At 43.2% G+C, this 21,593-nt stretch overlaps 1 protein-coding gene and 1 pseudogene across 1 annotated transcript; one reads left to right on the top strand and one right to left on the bottom strand.

Annotated features, from left to right (window-relative positions):
- The first annotated feature begins 1,811 nt into the window (after positions 1–1,811).
- The window catches only part of LOC104664333, a 161,183-nt pseudogene continuing 141,401 nt past the window's right edge, over positions 1,812–21,593 (top strand).
- Positions 5,626–6,746, bottom strand: LOC104654804 (60S acidic ribosomal protein P0). Its single transcript, XM_030941107.1, has one exon. It carries the CDS (start codon positions 6,677–6,679, stop codon positions 5,723–5,725), a length of 957 nt encoding a protein of 318 aa, XP_030796967.1. The 5' UTR covers positions 6,680–6,746; the 3' UTR covers positions 5,626–5,722.

Here is a 21,593-nt window from a genome sequence, read left to right as displayed (position 1 = left end):
TTGAAGAAACCTTGCAGACACCACCTTATCCAAGTGAACATTAGCAATACTGGGAGAAACCGATGTCATCTCTACCTTGATATCATGCACTGGAAAAGACACACCACTTTAGCGGAGTTTCTCCAAAAATTCATAACCTGAAAGGGAACATAAGACAAACTCACTTTAAAGGATATTCCACACAATATCTGGTCTGTACTCTTAAATAGCATTTATTTCAATAAATATAAAAGCCAAGGAACGGTTCCAGATCAAAGAAGACTAATGCAGGAATAACACTTTCATGTGGAATGTTTTTTAAGCAGGAAATTTCTGCTTTCGAATTTAAGAGTGCAGATCCTTTTTTAATCCAACTGGTTCAGGGCTAGAATTACATTATTTTCCCACATCTCCTTAAGACTTTGATCCCCGCTACAATCTACAGTATATAAATGCATATGTGTGGTATCCATCTATCATCAATTTAGGTGACAATAGGAGAAAAGTGTCTGGTGCCAATCTTTATTCCATAGTATGAAATTGTCTCTCAAGACAGGGCTTCTGGTGACAGAAGCACATGATATTGCTCGGTAACTGAGACTGGGTCAGGAAACAGGGAGGCAGAGGGCAGCAGTTTTGCTAGAATTTAAAATTTGGTTGCTTTTGAAAGAGAAAGCAGGAAGTTCCTGGAAACCAGAACGTCATGTTTCACAGATGTAAAAGTCATAGTCGGGAAAGACACATCGCTTTAGTGGTGTTTTCCAATGACTTTTAAAATGGTAGGGTTTTACTTGTAGCTTCCAGCCCTGAGGGTAGTTCTTGTTGCTCAAGAGCAAAAGGGTCAGGGGTAAAAGCCAGCCTTAGAAACCTGTCAAAAAAGATTTCCAGCGGGGCGCTGGGGAAACGCAGAGCGCGCTGGAATCCCTGCCCAGGGGAGCTCTTAATAGGGCAGGAGGCTGCGTGCCACACAAGGTCCTTCAGAAGCACATTGTGGAGACAGGACTCAGGGTAGCAACTTCTGGCAAGTGGAGCCGCAATTACAGAAGCGGAACATTAGGAGGCAATTTACTTCCAGCTTTCGCAACATCCACCCTCAGCCACTACCCTCCCTTACGCAGTCGCGCCATAAACCTCCCCACTTTCCCCCACAGCCCTCTGGGCTTCGACCCATCAACTGAACACGCGCCAAACCTAGCGCACACGCCCCAAACCTAGCGCACACGCCCCAAGTTCGGCCCAATAAGAGTCCCAAACCGCGGGGGTGGACGCCACGGGGATAAATTAACCGCAGCGTGGGGCGGGGTCTCGAAGCCGAATAACGAACGTGATTAGCCAGCCTCTTCCACAGACTTTTAAGGGTGGAGCCTGGCCCTGGAGCCACGTCTAGTGAGCTGTTCTGTGAACATGGGTAGGTTCGGGCGTAGAGCTGGCAGCGGCGAGGTGTGAGCCCGCGCTGGGCGCCGAGATAGAGCGTGTCAGTTGTTTGGTGCAGGTGTAGCAGGGAACCAGAGCATCTCTCGCCGCCGGAGTGCGTCTTGCCGAAGCCTGTGGTTGCACGCCCACCCTCTTAGGGGCTCTGCTCTGCGGTAGGTGTGTGCGGCGTTGCACTTGGGGTTGATTTTCTCTGCGTGGCCGGAGCGGGGCTGGACCCTTCCCACTCCCCTGCCCTGCCCCATCCCCTCCCCGCACCCGGACCAGCCCCGGGGACGCCCTCAGACGCCCACCGTCTCCAACCCTGGGGAAGCCCCAGGGTGGCAGCGAAGGCCTCTTTCCTTTCCGCCCCTTCTCTTGGTGCCATCGCCCACGTGCTTTGATGTTGTTTGGTGCAGACCATGTCCAAGTCTCTGGAGAAGTTGGTGGAGGAAAGCCGGTAGGAGAACCAGCCCGAAGTGGACATGAGTGACTGGGGCATCGCCAATATGCTACAAGTCAATGCTGTGTGAGTTCTGTGTGAGTTCTCGGGCAGGACCCTCCCGTGGATAGCTGGAAGGGTTTCTAAGTTTGCCAAGTCACTGCTAGTCCTGCTGTGAGGGATTGTAATGGTTTAGACCCCAATCCCTGCTTATAAACATCACTTGTCAGGGGCTTCGCGCCAAGTGTTTGCAGTAGGATTTGTTCTGTTCCACCTGGAAAACGATCCTGAGAGTCCACGATGAGAATCACACAGACAGCTGTGCCTCATCGGTTGTCTCTGCTGTATGGCATTGGGGTGGATTTTCCACATAGTTTACTTAATAGCGACTTTATTTTTTAATAGAGAATTAATTTTGAGTCTTTACTATCTCCTAATACAGTCTTTGTCCATGAACAAATGACACACAAAAGTTTCAGGATTAATAGGTATCCTTGTGCCTGGAACATTTAAAGCATTTCTTTAATCTTTACTTTCTTCTGAGTATTTATTCTCCTAACTTGGTTCAGGCTTTTGTTACCTCCTCATGCTGTGGTGAAATCCTCCTAACTTGCCCTCTTGCCTTCAGTTTCACTGCCCCGTTTAATCAGTGGATCACTTTCAGTGTTATTTTCCTGTAACCCCGGTCTATGGTGTTGCCCTCTCCCTTAAAATCAGGGATTGCAAATTCACGTGCCTCCAAGTGAGGGCAGTCATGAACTAGGTGATATGTATTCCACCTGAAGGGGCCAGCTGCTGCACCTGCTACTCAGACACATGTCACCGTAGGAATGTTGGCCCAGTGTACCAGATAATTAAAGGAGCCAAGATTCTATATTTTATATGAAATTTGCTAATTTTTAGATGTTGGCCACTAATTCCAATATTTGAAAAACCCATGATAAGTGAAATAAAGCACTTCCTCAGGCTGATGTGGTTTTGGTTTAAACCCTCTCCACACTTCTCCAGGTTGTCCATTACCGACTGTAATGCTCCAGGTTTCTTGGCGTGATGCACAAGGCCTTTCCGAATCTGAACACAACCTTACCCTTACATGCAGTTGGCATTTCAGCCATTCTCAACCTATTGTCCTTTCTGGACCAGTGCCTACTTGTTCAGATCTTGGTGCCTTTACGAATTCTGTTTTCCCTCCTCCTCAGTCTTTTTCACCTGAAACCCTTTTACTTCTAAGAGTCAGCTTAGACATCACCACCTGTGTAAAACTTTCTCTGTCTGCACCAAGCTAACATAGCTACTCTCTCCCCTGTGAAGTTGGACATGTGCCTTGCTTTGTGACTCCTGTCACATAGGATTGTAATGATTTTTTTTAATCTAGAAGTCTCCCTTCTCTTGTGGGACATTGGGAAGACAGAAGCTGTGCAATGTTCATGCTTGCATTTTTTTTTTTTTTTATAATAGTGCCTGGAGCACAGTAGATGCTCAGAAATAGTCGAGGAATGAAAAAAAAAAAAAATGAAAGAATGAAGGATTAGGCCCATAAGTGTGTGAGATCAGGTCCAGGATCTGACGAGAGAAGAAGGGAGCCTGAAAGGTGATGGGAAGCCATTTAGGCATGGAAAGAACGGCAGAGTCAGGTTTACTGTGAAGCCATGCTTTTCCCGGTTTGAAAACCTGCCTGGGACAGAAGTTGGAGTTGATGCTGTTGATATGTCTTGGCAGAAGGAAAAGGGAGGAAACGTAGTTGATCTGTGTTTCATAGCCTTTATGAAAATGTGTGCCATTAAACTTAGGTTGTGTACTAGTTAGCCTCTCAGCCTTGGTGTGTGTTGGTCTCTTGCATTCCATAAGGGTCCTTGCTGTCAGCAACAGAGCAGATGCCTCTGGAACTGAAGATCTGTGTGTGCCCCTTGCTGCTCCTGTCTGGCTCTGCCATGATCATGGTCATTATTGGGGGCAGAGGAAAAGGAGAAGGGGATCGGGAAGATGATGCCTGGCATAGTGGGACCCTTGGCCCCACAGCTTTCCTCCCTCCAGCACTCATTCTCACTGAGTAGAAGAGAGAGGCTGCTTTCAGCAGAGGAGCTTTATACACTTCAGCTTTTGAAGAGGAGACTTTATGTAATATTTATAAAAGGGGAGAATGGCTTAGCTATTTCGGTCAACTCTGTTATCTCTTTGAAGCCTTTGTTTTTATTAAGCAGAAAAGATAGCCACTTGCTTCCTGAAATATATTTCCGGTATAACATTGGGTACTGAAAAGCAAGATCATTCTTAAATTTTCCTAAAGAAGTAACTAACGAAGAATAATAGTGCTTTTTGGGAAGATGGGTGAAAGTGAATTTGGGGATTTCAAGAGTCCACCTCCTCTGGCTTCTGTAGCATTGACCCAAGGCTGCTCTCTGCAAACTCCCTGACCTTGGAACTCCTCAGAGCCTAGGGGTTTCCAGGATGCTCTTTGGAGCCTCCACTAGGGCTCAGTCCTCAGCAGTGCACACACAGTGACACAGTGCTTCATATATAGAAGTATTAAAATATTTCACTTGGCTACATTAATTATAAGTGTAAGAATTTTTTTTTTTTTCCCCCTGAAAACAGGGTCTCGCTCTGTCACCCAGGCTGGAATGCAGTGGTGTAATCACAGCTCACTGTGGCCTCAACCTCCCAGGCTCAAGTGATCCTCCCACCTCAGCCTCCCAAGTAGCTGGGACTGTAGGTACACACCAGCACGCCTGGCTAATGGTTTTATTTTTTTGTAGAGATGGGGTCTTGCTATGCTGCCTAGGCTGGCCTCAAACTCCTGAGCTCAAGGAGTCCTCCCATCTTGGCCTTCCAAAGTGCTGGCATTACAGACTTGAGCCACCACACCCTTCCTCCATAATTCTTTACCGATAAAATTTTAGCTGTAACCAGGAAGTTTTATATATTAGTATCCAGATTAAAGACAGGGAACAGTTAACTTGCATGTACAGAGAATAGTTCTTGCATCTCAAGCTTTCTCTTCATTATTTTACTTTGTTTAATTTCTCAAAAGGTAAGAATTAAGCTTTGAAGATAACAGTAAGGTTTTGTATTGCTAAGCGTATGAGATGCCCATCTTTCTTCTTGGGAGAGTTGTATCTTCTAACGCAGCACTTCCTTGGAGACAGCAAATTACCTTTGAAAGATGTTTTGAGGAGTTTAGGTACCAAGAGCTTTCTGCTGGGTAAAGCTTCTTAGGCTGGAGGCAGATATCAGACAGGTTCTACAGTTTTCTTGTAGTACAGCCAGATTCTAGAAATGCTCAGTTCCTACCATTAACAGGCAGAGGAGTACAGAGAGTATATGAGGGGAACTTGGATTTGGATAGATGTGGGTTCAAATTCTGCTACTTTGTACTGTGTAACCTTAGAGAAGCTACTTAACCTCCCTGATCCTCAAGTTCCTTAACAAATGGTAACCTAAGTAACCATTTCATAAGACTGGTTAAATGGTGCACGTTAACTGCAATAATGCACATTAAAGGTTAGTTATTAACTAGTTAGTGTTAGATGCAATAATGTACATAAAATGTTAACTATTAATGTGAATATCCAGCTATAGGCCCAAATGCCTCAGACATACCCAGTTCCAACATAGTCAATGGCCTGAACCAAAAATTTTGCTTCATTAATTAGACTGGGTAAGGCATTTGTAACAGTGTTGGAATTTTTTGTGGCTTATTAGAACCTGTCGTGTTTGGTACTTTTGCCTAGGGTTCTAACTGATTTAGATAGCTATTTATTTAAAATTTGTCCTAATTTATTTCTTTTCCTTCATTTTTTTTTTTTTTTTTTTTTTTTTTTTTTTAAAGAAGTAAGCCTTTATTTCCTTGTTTTGCAAATAAAGCTGGCTAAGTTGGTTGCTTTTTGGTGATTAGTCAAAGAGACCAAATCCCATATCCTCGTCCGACTCCTCCGACTCTTCCTTGGCTTCAACCTTAGCTGGGGCTGCAGCAGCAGCAGCAGGAGCAGCTGTGGTGGCAGCGGCCACAGGGGCAGCAGCCACAAAGGCAGATGGATCAGCCAAGAAGGCCTTGACCTTTTCAGCAAGTGGGAAGGTGTAATCCGTCTCCACAGACAAGGCCAGGACTCGTTTGTACCCGTTGATAATAGAATGGGGTACTGATGCAACAGTTGGGTAGCCAATCTGCAGACAGACACTGGCAACATTGCGGACACCCTCCAGGAAGCGAGAATGCAGAGTTTCCTCTGTGATGTCAAGCACTTCAGGATTGTAGATGCTGCCATTGTCGAACACCTGCTGGATGACCAGCCCAAAGGAGAAGGGGGAGATGTTGAGCATGTTCAGCAGCGTGGCTTCGCTGGCTCCCACTTTGTCTCCAGTCTTGATCAGCTGCACATCACTCAGGATTTCAATGGTGCCCCTGGAGATTTTAGTGGTGATACCTAAAGCCTGGAAAAAGGAGGTCTTTTCGGGCCCGAGTCCAGTGTTCTGGGCTGGCACAGTGACTTCACATGGAGCAATGGCACCAGCACGGGCAGCAGCTGGCACCTTATTGGCCAGCAGCATGTCCCTGATCTCAGTGAGGTCCTCCTTAGTGAACACAAAGCCCACATTCCCCCGGATATGAGGCAGCAGTTTCTCCAGAGCTGGGTTGTTTTCCAGGTGCCCTCGGATGGCCTTGCGCATCATGGTGTTCTTGCCCATCAGCACCACGGCCTTCCCTCGAAGGGACATGCGGATCTGCTGCATCTGCTTGGAGCCCACATTGTCTGCTCCCACGATGAAACATTTTGGATAATCATCCAATAGTTGGATGATCTTAAGGAAGTAGTTGGACTTCCAGGTCGCCCTGTCTTCCCTGGGCATCACGGCGGTGCGTCAGGGATTGCCACGCAGGGTTTAAAGACGATGTCACACGAGGACGCCTGGCGAGAGAACTCATTTTGTTTTAACGTGACATGTAATTTGCACATACATTCTCCTTAAAGCTTCCAAGAAGACCAGTGTGGGCAATAGAGTGAGACCCCATCTCTACAAAAAACTAAAAAACGAGCTGAGGGTGGTGTGCCAGTCTGCAGTCCCAGCTGTCAGAAGGCTGTGGTGGGAGGATTGCTTGAGCCTAAGAGTTTGAGTTTGTAGTGAGCTATGATCGTGTTACTAGGCGACAAGACCTTGTCTCTTTAAAAAAAAAAAAAAAAAGTCCAAGCATAATTGTAATGCTGCTGATTTTATTTATGAAAAGATTTCACTGCAGAAACTCTTTCCCAAGCAGCAACTATCTTCAACTGTTAAATGAAGTTGGTTTTTTGAAGGGCTCTGTAATCAGCTTCCATTTCCATAGAGACAGAATCCCAGCTGCAGCCAGAGGAACTTTCTTTCATGTCTCTTGTTTCCTGACTTTTTAATCTCTTCAAGTTTATTGCCCTCTTTGGGTCGTCAAGCCTTTATTATTTTTTTTCCGGGTTAGACTGACATATTTTTCACATAAATCTTGAAAACCAACCTGCTTTCAAGGGAGTGAGTGGTCTTTCTAAAGAACCAGGCAAAATAACAAACAAATATGATCATGGGTTATCTGGAAGAGCTGTCTCAAAAGTCTTGTTAAGCCTGTAACACATGCCATCCATGTAGACCTTCTTTGGGGGAAAGATAAAAGAGGTGGGGAGAACCTGTAATTTTAGCTGTAATCTTTATTAAAATCATTTATTTTTTATTTAGTTTTTTGAGACAGAGTCTCACTCTGTTGCCCAGGCTGGAGTGCAATGGCATGATCTTGGCTCACTGCAGCCTCCATCCACCTCGTGGGTTCAAGCAATTCTCCTGACTCAGATTCCCGAGTAGCTGGGATTACAGGTGTGTGCTACCATGGCCAGCTAATTTTTTTGTATTTTTAGTAGAGACGGGGTTTCACCATATTGGCTAGGCTGGTCTCAAACTCCTGACCTCAGGTGATCCACCTGCCTCGGTCTTGAACTCCTGACCTCAAGTGATCCACCCATCTCGCCCTCCCAAAGTGCTGGGATTACAGGCATGAGCCACTGTGCCTGGCTTTAAAATCATTTGTTTTCACTCCTCTAAGTTGTGTGTATGTGCCCACCTTTGTGTTTTTAAACATGTCACATCTTGGCCTGAGAAGCTCTTTTCCCTTTTCTGTCTCCAGCTAGCCCTTGCCCCCTTGTCAGTGCTTTTTGAAAGAAGAAAGGACTTATTTATTCACATGACTCCATTTCATGTCACCTCCTCCAGGAAGCTCCTCGAGTATACTCAGTTCTGACCCACCATCCCATCTAACCTAGCTGAAATGTCTCTCTACTTGGCGTAATGCTTGGGAAAAATTTATTGAAGTAAGAATGTTACTGCTTTTAGTTAAGAGATGCAGGTTAGTTAAGGGAGGAAGCATAGCTCTTGAGAAAGAGCATGTACTCTGTCTCCTTCCTGCAGGTTTCTCCCCAGTTTCCAGAGTGAAGTAGTTTCCAGCTATCAGGAACAAGATGGAACTGATAACTTCTATTTTTGATTGTAGGATAGGGTTAAACGGGAAATGTTTCATTGAAACAAAAATTGTAGCCTCTTTGGTATAACTGAGCCAGTAATGACGTTTGACTGTTTTTCAGCCCTCTGACATTCCGGCCCCAGTAGCCACAGTGGCTTTTTTGTAAGCATCTTTTTTGTTTGTTACTAGCTGTGTAACCTTGGGCAAGTTGCTTAACTTCTCTGTGCCTCAGATGCCTCATCTATAACTTGAGAATAATAAGAGCACCTCATAGGGTCGTTGTGAGTTAATATCTATAAGGGCCTAGTGTACCACCTGGTACCTATTGGTCTTAATAATACTCGCTATTATTAGTACAGTCACACATCACTTAATGATGGGGATATGTTATGAGAAATGCTTAATGTGATTTTGTCATTGTGCGATCATCATAGAGTGTCCCTACACACACCTAGATGGTATAGCCAACTACACACCTGGTATAGATGGTATGCTTGTGACTAAGGCTTTTGCTTTTAGGCTACAAATCTGCACAGCATGTGAGTGTACTGAATACCATAAGGAATTGTAACATAGTGGTATTTGTGTCTTTATAGAAAAGATACAGCAAAAATACAGTACATTATTGTACTCTCATTGGACACTGTCATATTTGTGGTCTACCATTTGTTTGTTTGTTTATTTTTTTGAGACAAGGTCTCACTCTATTGCCCAGGCTGGACTACAGTGGCGTGATCTCGCCTCACCATAGCCTCAGCTTCCTAGGCTCAACTGATCCTCCCACCTCAACCTCCCAAGTAACTTAGACTACAGGCACATGCCACCACTCCCGGATAATTTTTGTGGAGACTGGATTTCGCTATGTCTCCCAAGCTGGTCTTGAACTCCTGGACTCAAGCGATCTGCCTGCCCTGGCCTCCCAGATGGTCCATTGTTGAGTGAAACATGATTAAGCAGTGCATGACTATTTTAAAAACCGTTTTATCTGTGATGGTATAACTAATGCCAAACAGTATCTCTTTATTTCTTGGAAATCTTGGTGATGGTACTTCTCAGTGGTCTTTGCCCACCTGTCTCATGGTCTCATCATACCAGCACACCCACTGCCTCATTCCTCATCTGATTCAGAATTCCCAGAAGTGTGGCTGGGCCCAGTGTGCTGGGATCAAAAAGAACAGTTATGGCCACACACTGGCAAGTTCAGAGCTGTGGATAGCCCAGGGGGTGGCTGGGGCAACAGCAGCAGGACTTTTGTTGGGATGTGCTTGTGGCCAAGTTTCTGTTGAGAATGAAAGACATGCTTTAGAAACTGGTGATTTTTCAACTAATAATTAAAATACTCTGTGTATTTTATGTATTGCAATAACAAGTTATTGAATGTATTTTTTATGATAGGCATTATTGTAAGTAGAGTCCGTTTGGGAGTTTATATTGAATTTTATTATTTCTATTTTTTTCTTTTTCTTCTTTTTTTTTTAATGATACAGTCTCTGTCGCCCAGGCTGGAGTATAGTGGTGCGATCTTGGCTCACTACAACCTCTGCCTCCCTGGTTCAAGTGATTCTCCTGCCTCGGCCTCCCAAGTAGTTGGGATTACAGACGCCGCCACTATGCCCAGCTAATTTTTGTATTTTTAGTAGAGACGAGGTTTTCCCATGTTGACCAGGCTGGTCTCGAACTCCTGACCTCAAGTCATCTGTCCGCCTCGACCTCCTGAAGTGCTGGGATTACAGGCATGAGCCATTGCACCCAGCCTTATATTGAATTTTAAAATTATCTAGTGACAAAGTATTATTTGCTATGTTACGATGACTATAAGGTGTTTATTAGATGTGAAGTAGTTATATTTTCACCCTAAGAAACCATAACACCCACTGCTTTGCCATTATAACCAGTGCTACAATTGGTATGGATAATAATTGAAAACCATACGCTCTATTATTTGTTCATAAATTCACATGAACCTGGTTGAAAGAAAACATAATCTAGATACAGGAGATCCATTGTTACAGATAAAACACTAGAAATGACTTGTTTTAATGCTGCATTGCACACATGTGCCATCATGCCCAGCCAATTTTTTTTAATTTTTGGTAGAGATGGGGTTTCACCATGTTGGCCAGGCTGTTGATGCATTATTATTAACTAAATTTTATAGCTAACATCAAGATTCACTCTGTATAGTATAGTTTTATGGGTTATGACAAATTAACATCATGTATTCACCATTACAGTATCATATGGAATAGTTTCACTGCCCTAAAAATCCTCTGCGCTCTACCTCTTCAATCCCCTCTCCCTCATTATCTACCTCCTGAATCTCAGACAACCACTGAAATGTTACAGTTTGCCTTTGTCTCTATAATTTTACCCTTTCCAGAATGTCATATAGTTGGAATCATACAGTATATAGTCTTTACAGCTTGGCTACTTTTGCGTAGCCATATGCATTTAAGATTCCTCCATGTCTTTTTGTGGTTTGATAGCTTATTTCTTTTTAGCAGTAAATAATACTCCATTGTCTGGATATACCACAGTTTGCTTATCCATTCACCTGTTGGATGACATTTTGGCAGCTTTTAAATTTGGACAATTATGAATAAAGCTGGTGTAAACATTCTTGTGCAGATTTTGGGGTAGACAGAAGATTTCAACACATTTGGGTGAATACCTAGGAATGTGATTACTGGATCATGTGATAAGACTATGTTTAGCTTTGTAAGAAACTATCAAACTGTCTTCTCAAGTGGCTGTACCATTTTGCATTCTACCAATAAAGAATGAGATTTTCTGTTCCACATCCTTACCGGCATTTGGTGGTGTTGGTGTTTTGGATTTTAGCCATTCTAGTGGGTATGCAGTGGTATCTCATTGTTTCCATTTGTAGTTCCCTAATGACTATATGATGCTGAGCATCTTTTCATATGTTATTTGCCATATGTATATCTTCTTTGGGGAGATGTCCATTCAGATCTTTTATGTACTTTTTATTTGGGTTCTTTGTTGTTGAGTTTTAAGTCATCTTTATATGTTTTGGATACCAGTTCTTTATCAGATATGTGTGTTGCAAATGTTTTCTCCTTGTTTGAATTGGTCTTTCATTTCCCTAATGATGTCTTTCACAGAGCAGAAATTTTTAAATATAATGAAGTCTCACTTATCAAGTTTTTCCTTCGTAAGTTGTGCCTTTGGTATTGTATCTAAGAAGTGATTGCCAAATCTCACGTCAACTAGATTTTCTTCTTTGTTATATCTAGAAATTTTGATAGCTTTGTGTTTTATATTAGGTCTGTGATTCGAGTTTATTTTTGTGAAAGGTGTTAGGTCTTTGTCTTGATTGATTTTTGTGTGTGTTGATGTCCATCTGTTTCATTACCATTTGTTGAAAAGACTCTCCTTTGCCCACCGAATTGCCTTTGCACTTCTGCCAAAGATTAGTTGATTATATTTGTGTGGTCTATTTCTGGGATTTCTATTTTATTCCAGTAATCTATTTGTCTGCTGTTTCACCAATACCACACTCTAAGTTTTGAAGTTGGGCAGTGTCAATGCTCCAATGGTATTTTCTTCAATATTGTATTGGCTGTTCTGCCTTTCCGTGTAAATTTTAGGATCAGTTTATTGATATCCATAAACTTTCTGGTATCTTGACTGGAATTGATATGTAGATCAACTTGGAAAGAACTGACATCGTAACAATGTTGGGTCTTCCTATTCATGAGCATGGGATAGCTCACTGTTTATTTAGGTCTTTGATTTGTTTCATACTAGTTTTGAAGCTTTTCTCATATAGATCTTGTACATATTTTGTTAGCTTTATATCTAACTATTTTATTTGTTTGGTGTTAATGTAAATGATGTGTTTTTAATTTAAAATTCTAATTATTTATATAGAAAAGCAATTGCCTTTGTATATAACCTTGTATCCTGCAACCTTGCTGTAGTTGTTTATTAGTTTCAGTTCTTTTTTGTTGATGATTTGGGATTTTCTCCATAGACATCATATTATTTGTGGATAAAGACAGTTTTAATTAATCCTTCCCAATCTGCATACATTTTTCTGCTTTTTCTTACTGAATTCACTAGGACTTCCCATATGATTTTGGCTAGAAGTGCTGAGAGGGGACATCCTTGCCTTGTTCCCAACCATAGTAGGAAAGCAACTAGTTCCTTACCATTAAGTATCATGTTAATTGTAAGTTTTTCGTAGATATTTTTTATTAAGTTGAGAAAATTTTCCTCTATTCCTAGTTGGCTAAGAGTTTTTATGGGTGTTGGATGTTGTCCAGTGCTTTTTCTGCATCTATGGATATAATCATATGGATTTTCTTCTTTCGCCTGTTTGAAGTGATGGATTGCTTTTATTTGTGAATTTGAACCACCTTTGCATACCTGGAGTAAGTTCCATTTGGTCATTGCATATACTCTTAATACATTTTTGTCCGGAGCCATGAGGCCCGGAATTAGCCGACCTCTGTTGCTTGATCTCTGCAAAGCGGAGACAAGAGAGCACATTCCTGGGTTCTTTATTTACAAACCCTTCCAGCCCACGCCCAAAGCTTTTCCCGCACGTGCCTAAGTTTCTCCCGCGCGCGCCAAAACTGTTCCCGCCCACGCCAACCTTTCCCGCGCGCGCGCAAACATTTTCCCGCCCAGGAAGATATGCAGCCCAGGGCGCAGGCGCGATCCCGCGCCCGGGAAAAGTACAAACCCACGGCGCATGCGCAATTGTAATTTGAGAAGACCCGGCCCCCTATCACCGCCCTGGCCCAACCTCTTCCCCTGCCAGCCTATATAAGGCATGACCCTACACTCAATAAACGAGACTTGATCAGGCTGTTTGTCTTGTCTCCATTTCTTGTGTTTTCTTGTCTCCTCCATTCCCACTCCCCCTTCCAGGGCCCGTTCGACTGTCCTGCAGGTCGGGACACCTGGCGCCCGAACAGGGACCTGGACACGGGGGAAAAAGTGAGGAAGAAGGCACTAAAGTCGGCCGAAAGTGAAAGTGGAAAGAAATTCCTCCGGACGTCGTGGGAGCCTGCTGCGTTGGAACCAGAGGTGAGTAATAGTGTCTGATTATGGGACAAGAATTAAGCCAGCATCAAATTTATGTAGGGCAATTAAAAGAGGCTTTAAAAACACGAGGAGTAAAGGTTAAAAGTAATGATTTGTTTAAGTTTTTTGATTTTGTAAAAGAAACCTGCCCTTGGTTTCCACAAGAGGGGACCATTGACATAAAGAGGTGGCGTAGAGTGGGAGACTGTTTTCAAGATTACTGTAGTACTTTTGGACCAGAAAAGGTTCCGGTGACAGCTTTTTCTTATTGGAATCTAATCAGAGATATAATAGATAAAAAGGAAAAAGAAAAAGATCCTGAGGTAATGGCGGTGGTTACTCAGACTGAGGAAATATTAAGAGGCAGCTCCCAGACCGACCTCGAAAAATCCATACCTAATAAAGAAATAGACCTTATATCGCTACAAAACGATGAGGAAGAGGCTGGGGTCCCCTCAATGACAAATATAGAAACATCAAATAAGGAAAAGTTCAAAAAATACCCAGTTTTACCTACAACTAATGAAAGCAAAAGTAAAAATAACCTTAACCCTTCAGAAGTAAACTGGGATAATTTGGAGGAAGGGGCAGCAAAATATTATAATTCTGACTGGCCACAAACTCTTACTTATCCCCCTCCCTATAATAAGGCTTCTGCCCCCGCAGTTATGGCAGTAATAGACCCAAAAGAGGAGCTTAGAGAAAAAATTGCACAGCTTGAAGAACAAATAAAGCTCGAAGAACTACATCAGTCTTTAATCACTAGATTGCAGAAATTAAGGACAGGAAGTGAGAGCATTCAATACCCTAAAGGAATAGAGAAACCCTCTCACCCTCAGAGACCCGGACAGCATGTCCCAAAAGGAAGGGCGCTTGGTAGTAGGGATAGGGAGGATTCCTCTCTTCGAGATGTTTTTCCAGTAATGGAAACTACAGATGCACAGGGTCGAGCCTGGAGACACCACAATGGGTTTGAATTTACTGTAATAAAAGAACTAAAAACTGCTGTCTCGCAATACGGAGCTACTGCCCCGTACACCCTGGCCATAGTCGAATCTGTGGCCGAAAATTGGCTCACTCCCATAGATTGGAATACCTTAGTTAGAGCAGTTCTTTCCGGAGGCGACCATCTGATTTGGAAGTCAGAATTTTATGAAAATTGTAGAGATACAGCCAAGAGAAACCAACAAGCCAGAAATGGTTGGGATTTTGATATGCTAACTGGCTTGGGTAATTACACAGAAACCGATGCTCAGATGCAGTATGATCCTGGACTGTTTTCTCAAATCCAAGCAGCGGCTACCAAAGCCTGGAGAAAACTTCCTGTTAAGGGGGATCCAGGAGCCTCACTCACGGGGGTCAAACAAGGACCTGATGAGCCTTTTGCAGACTTTGTACATAGACTTTTAACCACAGCCAGCAGAATGTTTGGAAATGCCGAGGCAGGGGTGGATTATGTAAAACAGCTAGCTTACGAAAACGCTAACCCGGCTTGTCAGGCAGCAATCAGACCTTATAGAAAGAAAACAGACTTAACAGGTTACATCCGCCTCTGTTCAGACATAGGGCCCTCATATCAACAGGGTTTGGCTATGGCTGCTGCCTTTAGTGGACAAACCGTAAAAGACTTCCTCGCTAGTAAGAATAAAAATAGCAAGGGGTGCTTCAAGTGCGGAAAAATGGGACACTTCGCTAGGGATTGTAAGGGAGAGCTAGCTAAGACCTTAGAGGCAAAAGCTCCAGGCCTCTGCCCTAGGTGTAAAAGAGGAAAACATTGGTCCAACAAATGTAAATCTAAAATTGACAATCAAGGAAATCCCCTAACACCTCAACAGGGAAACGGATTGAGGGGCTGGCCCCAGGCCCCGAAACAAGCTTATGGGGCGGTCAGTTTTGTACCAACCAACAACAATCCATTTCACAGCTTAGTAGAGCAACCCCAGGAAGCGCAGGATTGGACCTCTGTTCCACCTCCCACACAGTATTAACCCCTGAAATGGGACCTCAGGCCCTAAGTACGGGTATATATGGGCCCCTACCCTCACACATGTTTGGATTAATCCTGGGGAAAAGCAGCGTCACCATGAAAGGCCTACAGGTCTTTCCAGGAATAGTGGATAGTGATTATATAGGAGAAATCAAAATCATGGCCAAGGCTATTGACAACATCATTATCATTCCTCAAGGGGATAGAATAGCGCAGTTACTCCTGTTACCATTGCTAAAAACAGCTAATAAAGTCCAACCGCCCCTAAAGGGAAAGGGAGGATTCGGATCCTCAGACATCTACTGGGTACAGCCCATTACTAATCAAAAACCCTCTCTCACCTTGTGGCTAGACGGAAAGTTATTTACAGGACTGATAGACACAGGGGCCGATGTAACAATTATTAAACAGCAAGATTGGCCCTCCAGTTGGCCCACTTCAGAGACCTTAACAAATTTACGAGGAATCGGGCAAAGTAATAACCCTAGACAAAGTTCCAAATATCTCACCTGGAGAGATCAAGAAAGTAATTCCGGTCTCATTAAGCCATTTGTTATCCCTGATTTGCCTGTTAACCTTTGGGGTAGAGATCTTCTCTCCCAAATGAGGGTCATGATGGGTAGCCCAAATGATATAGTCACTGCACAAATGTTGGCTCAGGGCTACCACCCTGGAAAAGGGTTAGGAAAAAGAGAAGATGGCATTTTACAGCCAATCCCAGCCATAGGAAAATTGGATAAAATGGGGCTTGGAAATTTTTAACCGTGGCCATTGACATGCCTGCACCCCAAAAATTTGCTGATCCAATCACCTGGAAATCAGATGAACCCGTTTGGGTTGATCAATGGCCACTAAACAATGAGAAGCTTGCCGCTGCCCAACAGTTAGTGCAGGAACAATTAGAGGCAGGACACATTACAGAAAGCAACTCTCCTTGGAACACCCCCATATTCGTCATAAAAAAGAAATCTGGAAACTGGAGACTCTTACAAGATCTAAGAGCAGTAAATGCTACTATGGTCCTTATGGGTGCCTTACAGCCAGGGCTACCCTCTCCAGTAGCAATCCCTCAAGGATATTTTAAAATTATCATAGACCTTAAAGATTGCTTTTTTACAATTCCCCTTCATCCTACTGACCAAAAACGATTCACCTTTAGCTTACCATCTGTAAATTTCAAAGAACCAATGAAACGATACCAATGGAAAGTGTTACCTCAAGGTATGGCCAACAGTCCCACCTTGTGTCAAAAATATGTGGCCACAGCCATACACTCAGTTAGAGAGACATGGAAACAAATGTATATTATACACTATATGGATGACATTCTTATAGCAGGAAAAATGGGAGAACAAGTTTTACAGTGTTTTGCTCAACTCAAGCAAGAACTAACCACAGCGGGTTTACAAATAGCTCCAGAAAAAATACAACTACAAGACCCTTATACATATTTAGGTTTTCAAATAAATGGACCTAAAATACAAATCAAAAGGCCGTTATCCGTAAAGATAAGTTACAAACCCTCAATGATTTCCAAAAGCTCCTTGGAGACATAAATTGGCTTCGGCCCTACTTAAAACTCACCACAGGAGACTTAAAACCTTTATTCGACAAACTGAGAGGTGACCCCAACCCTAAGTCCCTTAGGTCGTTATCAAAAGAAGCTCTTTTATCACTTAATAAAGTAGAGGCGGCCATTGCTGAGCAATTTGTTACTAACATAGACTATTCACAGCCATTAACCCTTTTAATATTTAACACAACACTAACACCTACTGGTTTATTCTGGCAAAATAACCCTATTATGTGGGTCCACTTGCCTTCATCTCCCAAAAAGGTATTACTCCCCTATTATGATGCCATAGCAGATTTAATTATTCTAGGGAGAGACAATAGCAAAAAATATTTTGGAATTGAACCCTCTATGATCATACAACCTTATTCTAAGCCACAAATCCATTGGTTGATGCAAAATACTGAAACGTGGCCGATTGCTTGTGCCTCTTATGCCGGCAACTTAGATAACCATTACCCACCAAACAGGCTTATTCAATTTTGTAAGCTACATGCTTTTGACTTCCCTCATGTCATCAGTAAAACACCTTTAGACAATGCCTTATTAGTATTCACTGATGGGTCATCCACAGGAACTGCTGCATATACCTTTGCAGACACCACTGTTAAATTCAAAACCAGCCATACTTCAGCTCAGATAGTAGAATTGCAGGCCCTAATCGCAGTGCTGTCAGCCTTCCCTAATCAGGCCCTTAATATTTATACTGACAGTGCATATTTAGCTCACTCAATACCTTTACTTGAGACCGTAGCGCAAATCAAACATGTGTCAGACACAGCCAAGTTATTTTTACAATGCCAACAATTAATACATGACAGATCAACACCTTTCTTTCTTGGACATATTAGAGCTCATTCAGGATTACCAGGACCTCTATCCCAGGGCAACCAACTGGCTGATATGGCAACCAAGACGGTAGCCATAGCTACAAATACAAACCTAGCCCAAGCACAGGTTATTCATGTCTTACACCATCTTAATGCTCAAACTTTGAGACTGATGTTTAAAATAACTAGAGAACAAGCAAGACAAATAGTTAAACAATGTCAGACCTGTATAACATACCTGCCAGTCCCTCACTTAGGAATTAACCCAAGAGGACTAGTTCCCAACATGATTTGGCAAATGGATGTCACTCATTATTCAGAATTCGGTAACTTAAAATACATCCATGTATGTATAGATACATTTAGTGGATTTATACTAGCCACTTTGCAAACAGGCGAAGCTACCAAACATGTCATAGCTCATTTACTACACTGTTTTTCCATAGTTGGAAAGCCTAAACAACTAAAAACAGACAATGGTCCTGGCTATACATCCAAAGTCTTTCAAGACTTTTGTCTTAAATTACAAATAAAACACATTACTGGAATTCCCTATAACCCTCAAGGACAAGGAATAGTTGAAAGAGCACACCTATCCTTAAAAACCACCATTGACAAAATAAAAAAGGGAGAATGGTACCCTACTAAGGGCACCCCTAGAAATATCCTTAATCACACACTTTTTATTTTAAATTTTTTAAATTTGGACAACCTGAACAGATCAGCAGCCGATCGATTTTGGCATTCCGAGTCCAAAAAACAATTTGCCACGGTTAAATGGAAAGACCCCTTAGACAACACATGGCATGGTCCAGACCCAGTGTTAATCTGGGGAAGAGGCTCAGTTTGTGTTTTTTCTCAAACTCATGATGCAGCCAGATGGCTACCAGAGCGACTGGTAAGACAGGTACCTAACAATAACCAATCCAGGGAGTAATTTTCTCCCTGAGAGTACTCTTTTCCTCTATTGCAGAGATGAGCTTCAACTACAAGCCCCTCTGGACCATGGTGCTGATTTGCCAAGCACTCCAGGTATAAGCCGGCTTTGGTAATCCCCATGAGGCCCGTAAATATATACGACAACGATACGGTAAGCCCTGTGATTGTTTGGGGAGATATGTGACCTCCCTTCCAAATACATACATCTCAGCTGTGTCCTGCTCCGCTTACACAGCATACCTGTCTAGTGACTCTCTTAAGTGGAGGTGTGTGTCAACCCCAAGGATATTTAGCAGAGGGGATACCACAACCTGCCCTTGTGACACATTTGAGACTGCTATGCATAGTTCCTACTACACTACTTATTTAGAATGTACCTCTGGCGGTAAAACATACTATACTGCTATCCTAACAAGATCTAGAACCCCTACTATAGGGGCCAATAGTGTCCCTACAGTTGTAGGAAGTACCAATAACCTTATATCAGCTGGCTGTACTGGAATTGTAGGACAGCCTGTCTGCTGGAATATTCAGCCCCCTCTTCATACCTCTGATGGAGGAGGACCACAAGACAAGGTCCGAGAAATTAGGGTATACAAAAAACTTGAAGAGTTGCAAAGGTCCCTGTACCCGGAAATTCACTACCACCCCTTGGCCTTGCCCAAAGCCCGAGGGAAAGAGAAAATTGATGCCCAGACCTTTGCCCTCCTCACGGCTACTCATAACCTGCTTAACAATTCCAACTCTAGTCTGGCTGATGACTGCTGGCTGTGTCTGCAGTCAGGAGATCCCGTTCCTCTTGCCATACCCAGTAATAACTTAAATTATACATCCAATACCCCTTGCACCATAATTCCTCCCCTTAAAGTACAGCCTTTAGAATTTCCTAGTTCCTCTTGCATCTACTCCCCTCCCCTTAATAACACTTACGACCTCGATGTAGGATTCAATCAATTCAATAATTGTTCCACCATAGTAAATATTTTCCAATCGCTGTGTGCCCCAAACAGCTCGGTTTTTATATGTGGCAATAATAGGGCTTATACCTATTTACCTACTAACTGGACAGGACGCTGTGTCTTAGCCACACTTTTGCCAGACATAGACATTATCCCTGGAGATGAACCTGTGCCTATCCCAGCTATAGATCACTTTTTAGGAAGAAACAAAAGGGCAATACAATGTATCCCCTCACTTGCAGGATTAGGCATAACTACTGCCGTAGCAACTGGGGCTACAGGCCTAGGGGTTTCTGTTACTCAATACACCAAATTGTCTCGCCAACTGATCTCAGATATGCAGGCCATTTCGAGTACTATACAAGATTTACAAGATCAGGTGGATTCTCTGGCAGAAGTAGTGCTCCAAAATAGAAGAGGCCTAGATTTACTAACTGCAGAACAGGGAGGCATCTGTTTGGCTTTACAGGAGAAGTGCTGTTTCTATGCCAACAAATCCGGGATCGTCAGGGACAAAATCAGGCATCTACAAGAAGACCTAGAAAAACGACGAAAAGAAATAACCGATAACCCGTTTTGGACTGGGTTCCATGGACTCCTTCCCTATCTTATGCCATTCCTGGGCCCCCTGCTTTGCCTATTGCTCTTACTCTCTATAGGACCTTTGGTCTTCAATAAGCTCATGACATTCATTAAGCAACAGGTCGAGGCTATCCAAGCGAAGCCTATACAGGTCCATTATCATCGCCTAGAACAAGAAGATCGCGGTGGTTCATACTCACACCCTTTATGACCACCTTCCCTATGCGCTGAACTGGACAGCCAATGACGGGTAAGAGAGTATCATCTCTCACTAACCTAAGACAGGAGGGCCGTCATAAGCTACTGCCTAATCCCATGACGGGTACCAGTGATGAGATGCATTACTCCAACCTAAGACAGGCGCAGTTCCCGAGGGACAATCTTCTAGCCATAATTATATATAAAAAAGGGGGACCTGTCCGGAGCCATGAGGCCCGGAATTAGCCGACCTCTATTGCTTGATCTCCGCAAAGCGGAGACAAGAGGGCACATTCCTGGGTTCTTTATTTACAAACCCTTCCCGCGCACGCCCAAAGCTTTTCCCGCGCGCGCCTAAGTTTCTCCCGCGTGCGCCAAAACTGTTCCCGCGCACGCCAACCTTTCCCACGCGCGCCAACCTTTCCTGCGTGGGCGCAAACATTTTCCTGCCCAGGAAGATATGCAGCCCAGGGCGCAGGCGCATCCCGCGCCTGGGAAAAGTACAAACCCACGGCGCATGCGCGATTGTAATTTGAGAAGACCCGGCCCCCTATCACCGCCCTGGCCCAACCTCTTCCCCTGCCAGCCTATATAAGGCATGACCCTACACTCAATAAACGAGACTTGATCAGGCTGTTTGTCTTGTCTCCATTTCTTGTGTTTTCTTGTCTCCTCCATTCCCACTCCCCCTTCCAGGGCCCGTTCGACTGTCCTGCAGGTCGGGACACATTTTTGAATTTCAAGTGCTTTGTTGAGGATTTTTGTATCTATGTTCATGAGAGATGTTCCTCTGTAGTATCTCCTTTTTGTAATGTCTTTGGCTTAATGCTGACCTCATAGAATGAGTTAGGAATTGCTCTGTCTGCTTCTGTTTTCTGAAAGGCATTGTAGAGAATTGGTATAATTTTTCCTTAAATGTTTGATAGAATTCCTGAGTAAACCTATCTGGGTATGGTGCTTTCTATTTTAGAAGATTATTAACATTTTTGATTCAATTTCTTTAATAGACATAGGCCTACTAAAATGATCTATTTCTCCCTGTGTGAATTTTGGTAGATTATGCCTTTCCAACAGTTGGTCCATTTTATCTAAGTTATAACATTTTTGGACATAGAGTTGTTCATAATGTTACTTTATTATCTGTTTAATATCCATGAAATCAGT

Source organism: Rhinopithecus roxellana, chromosome 11 (assembly GCF_007565055.1).
Source record: "Rhinopithecus roxellana isolate Shanxi Qingling chromosome 11, ASM756505v1, whole genome shotgun sequence".
NCBI classification, from domain to species: Eukaryota; Metazoa; Chordata; class Mammalia; order Primates; family Cercopithecidae; genus Rhinopithecus; species Rhinopithecus roxellana.
Note: the sequence above shows the minus strand (reverse complement) of the source record. Positions and strands in the feature narration are given on the sequence as shown.

What these genes read in the sequence shown, in the direction of transcription:
- LOC104654804 (XM_030941107.1), bottom strand. Translation starts at nt 6,679, where the DNA reads ATGCCCAGGGAAGACAGGGCGACCTGGAAGTCCAACTACTTCCTTAAG.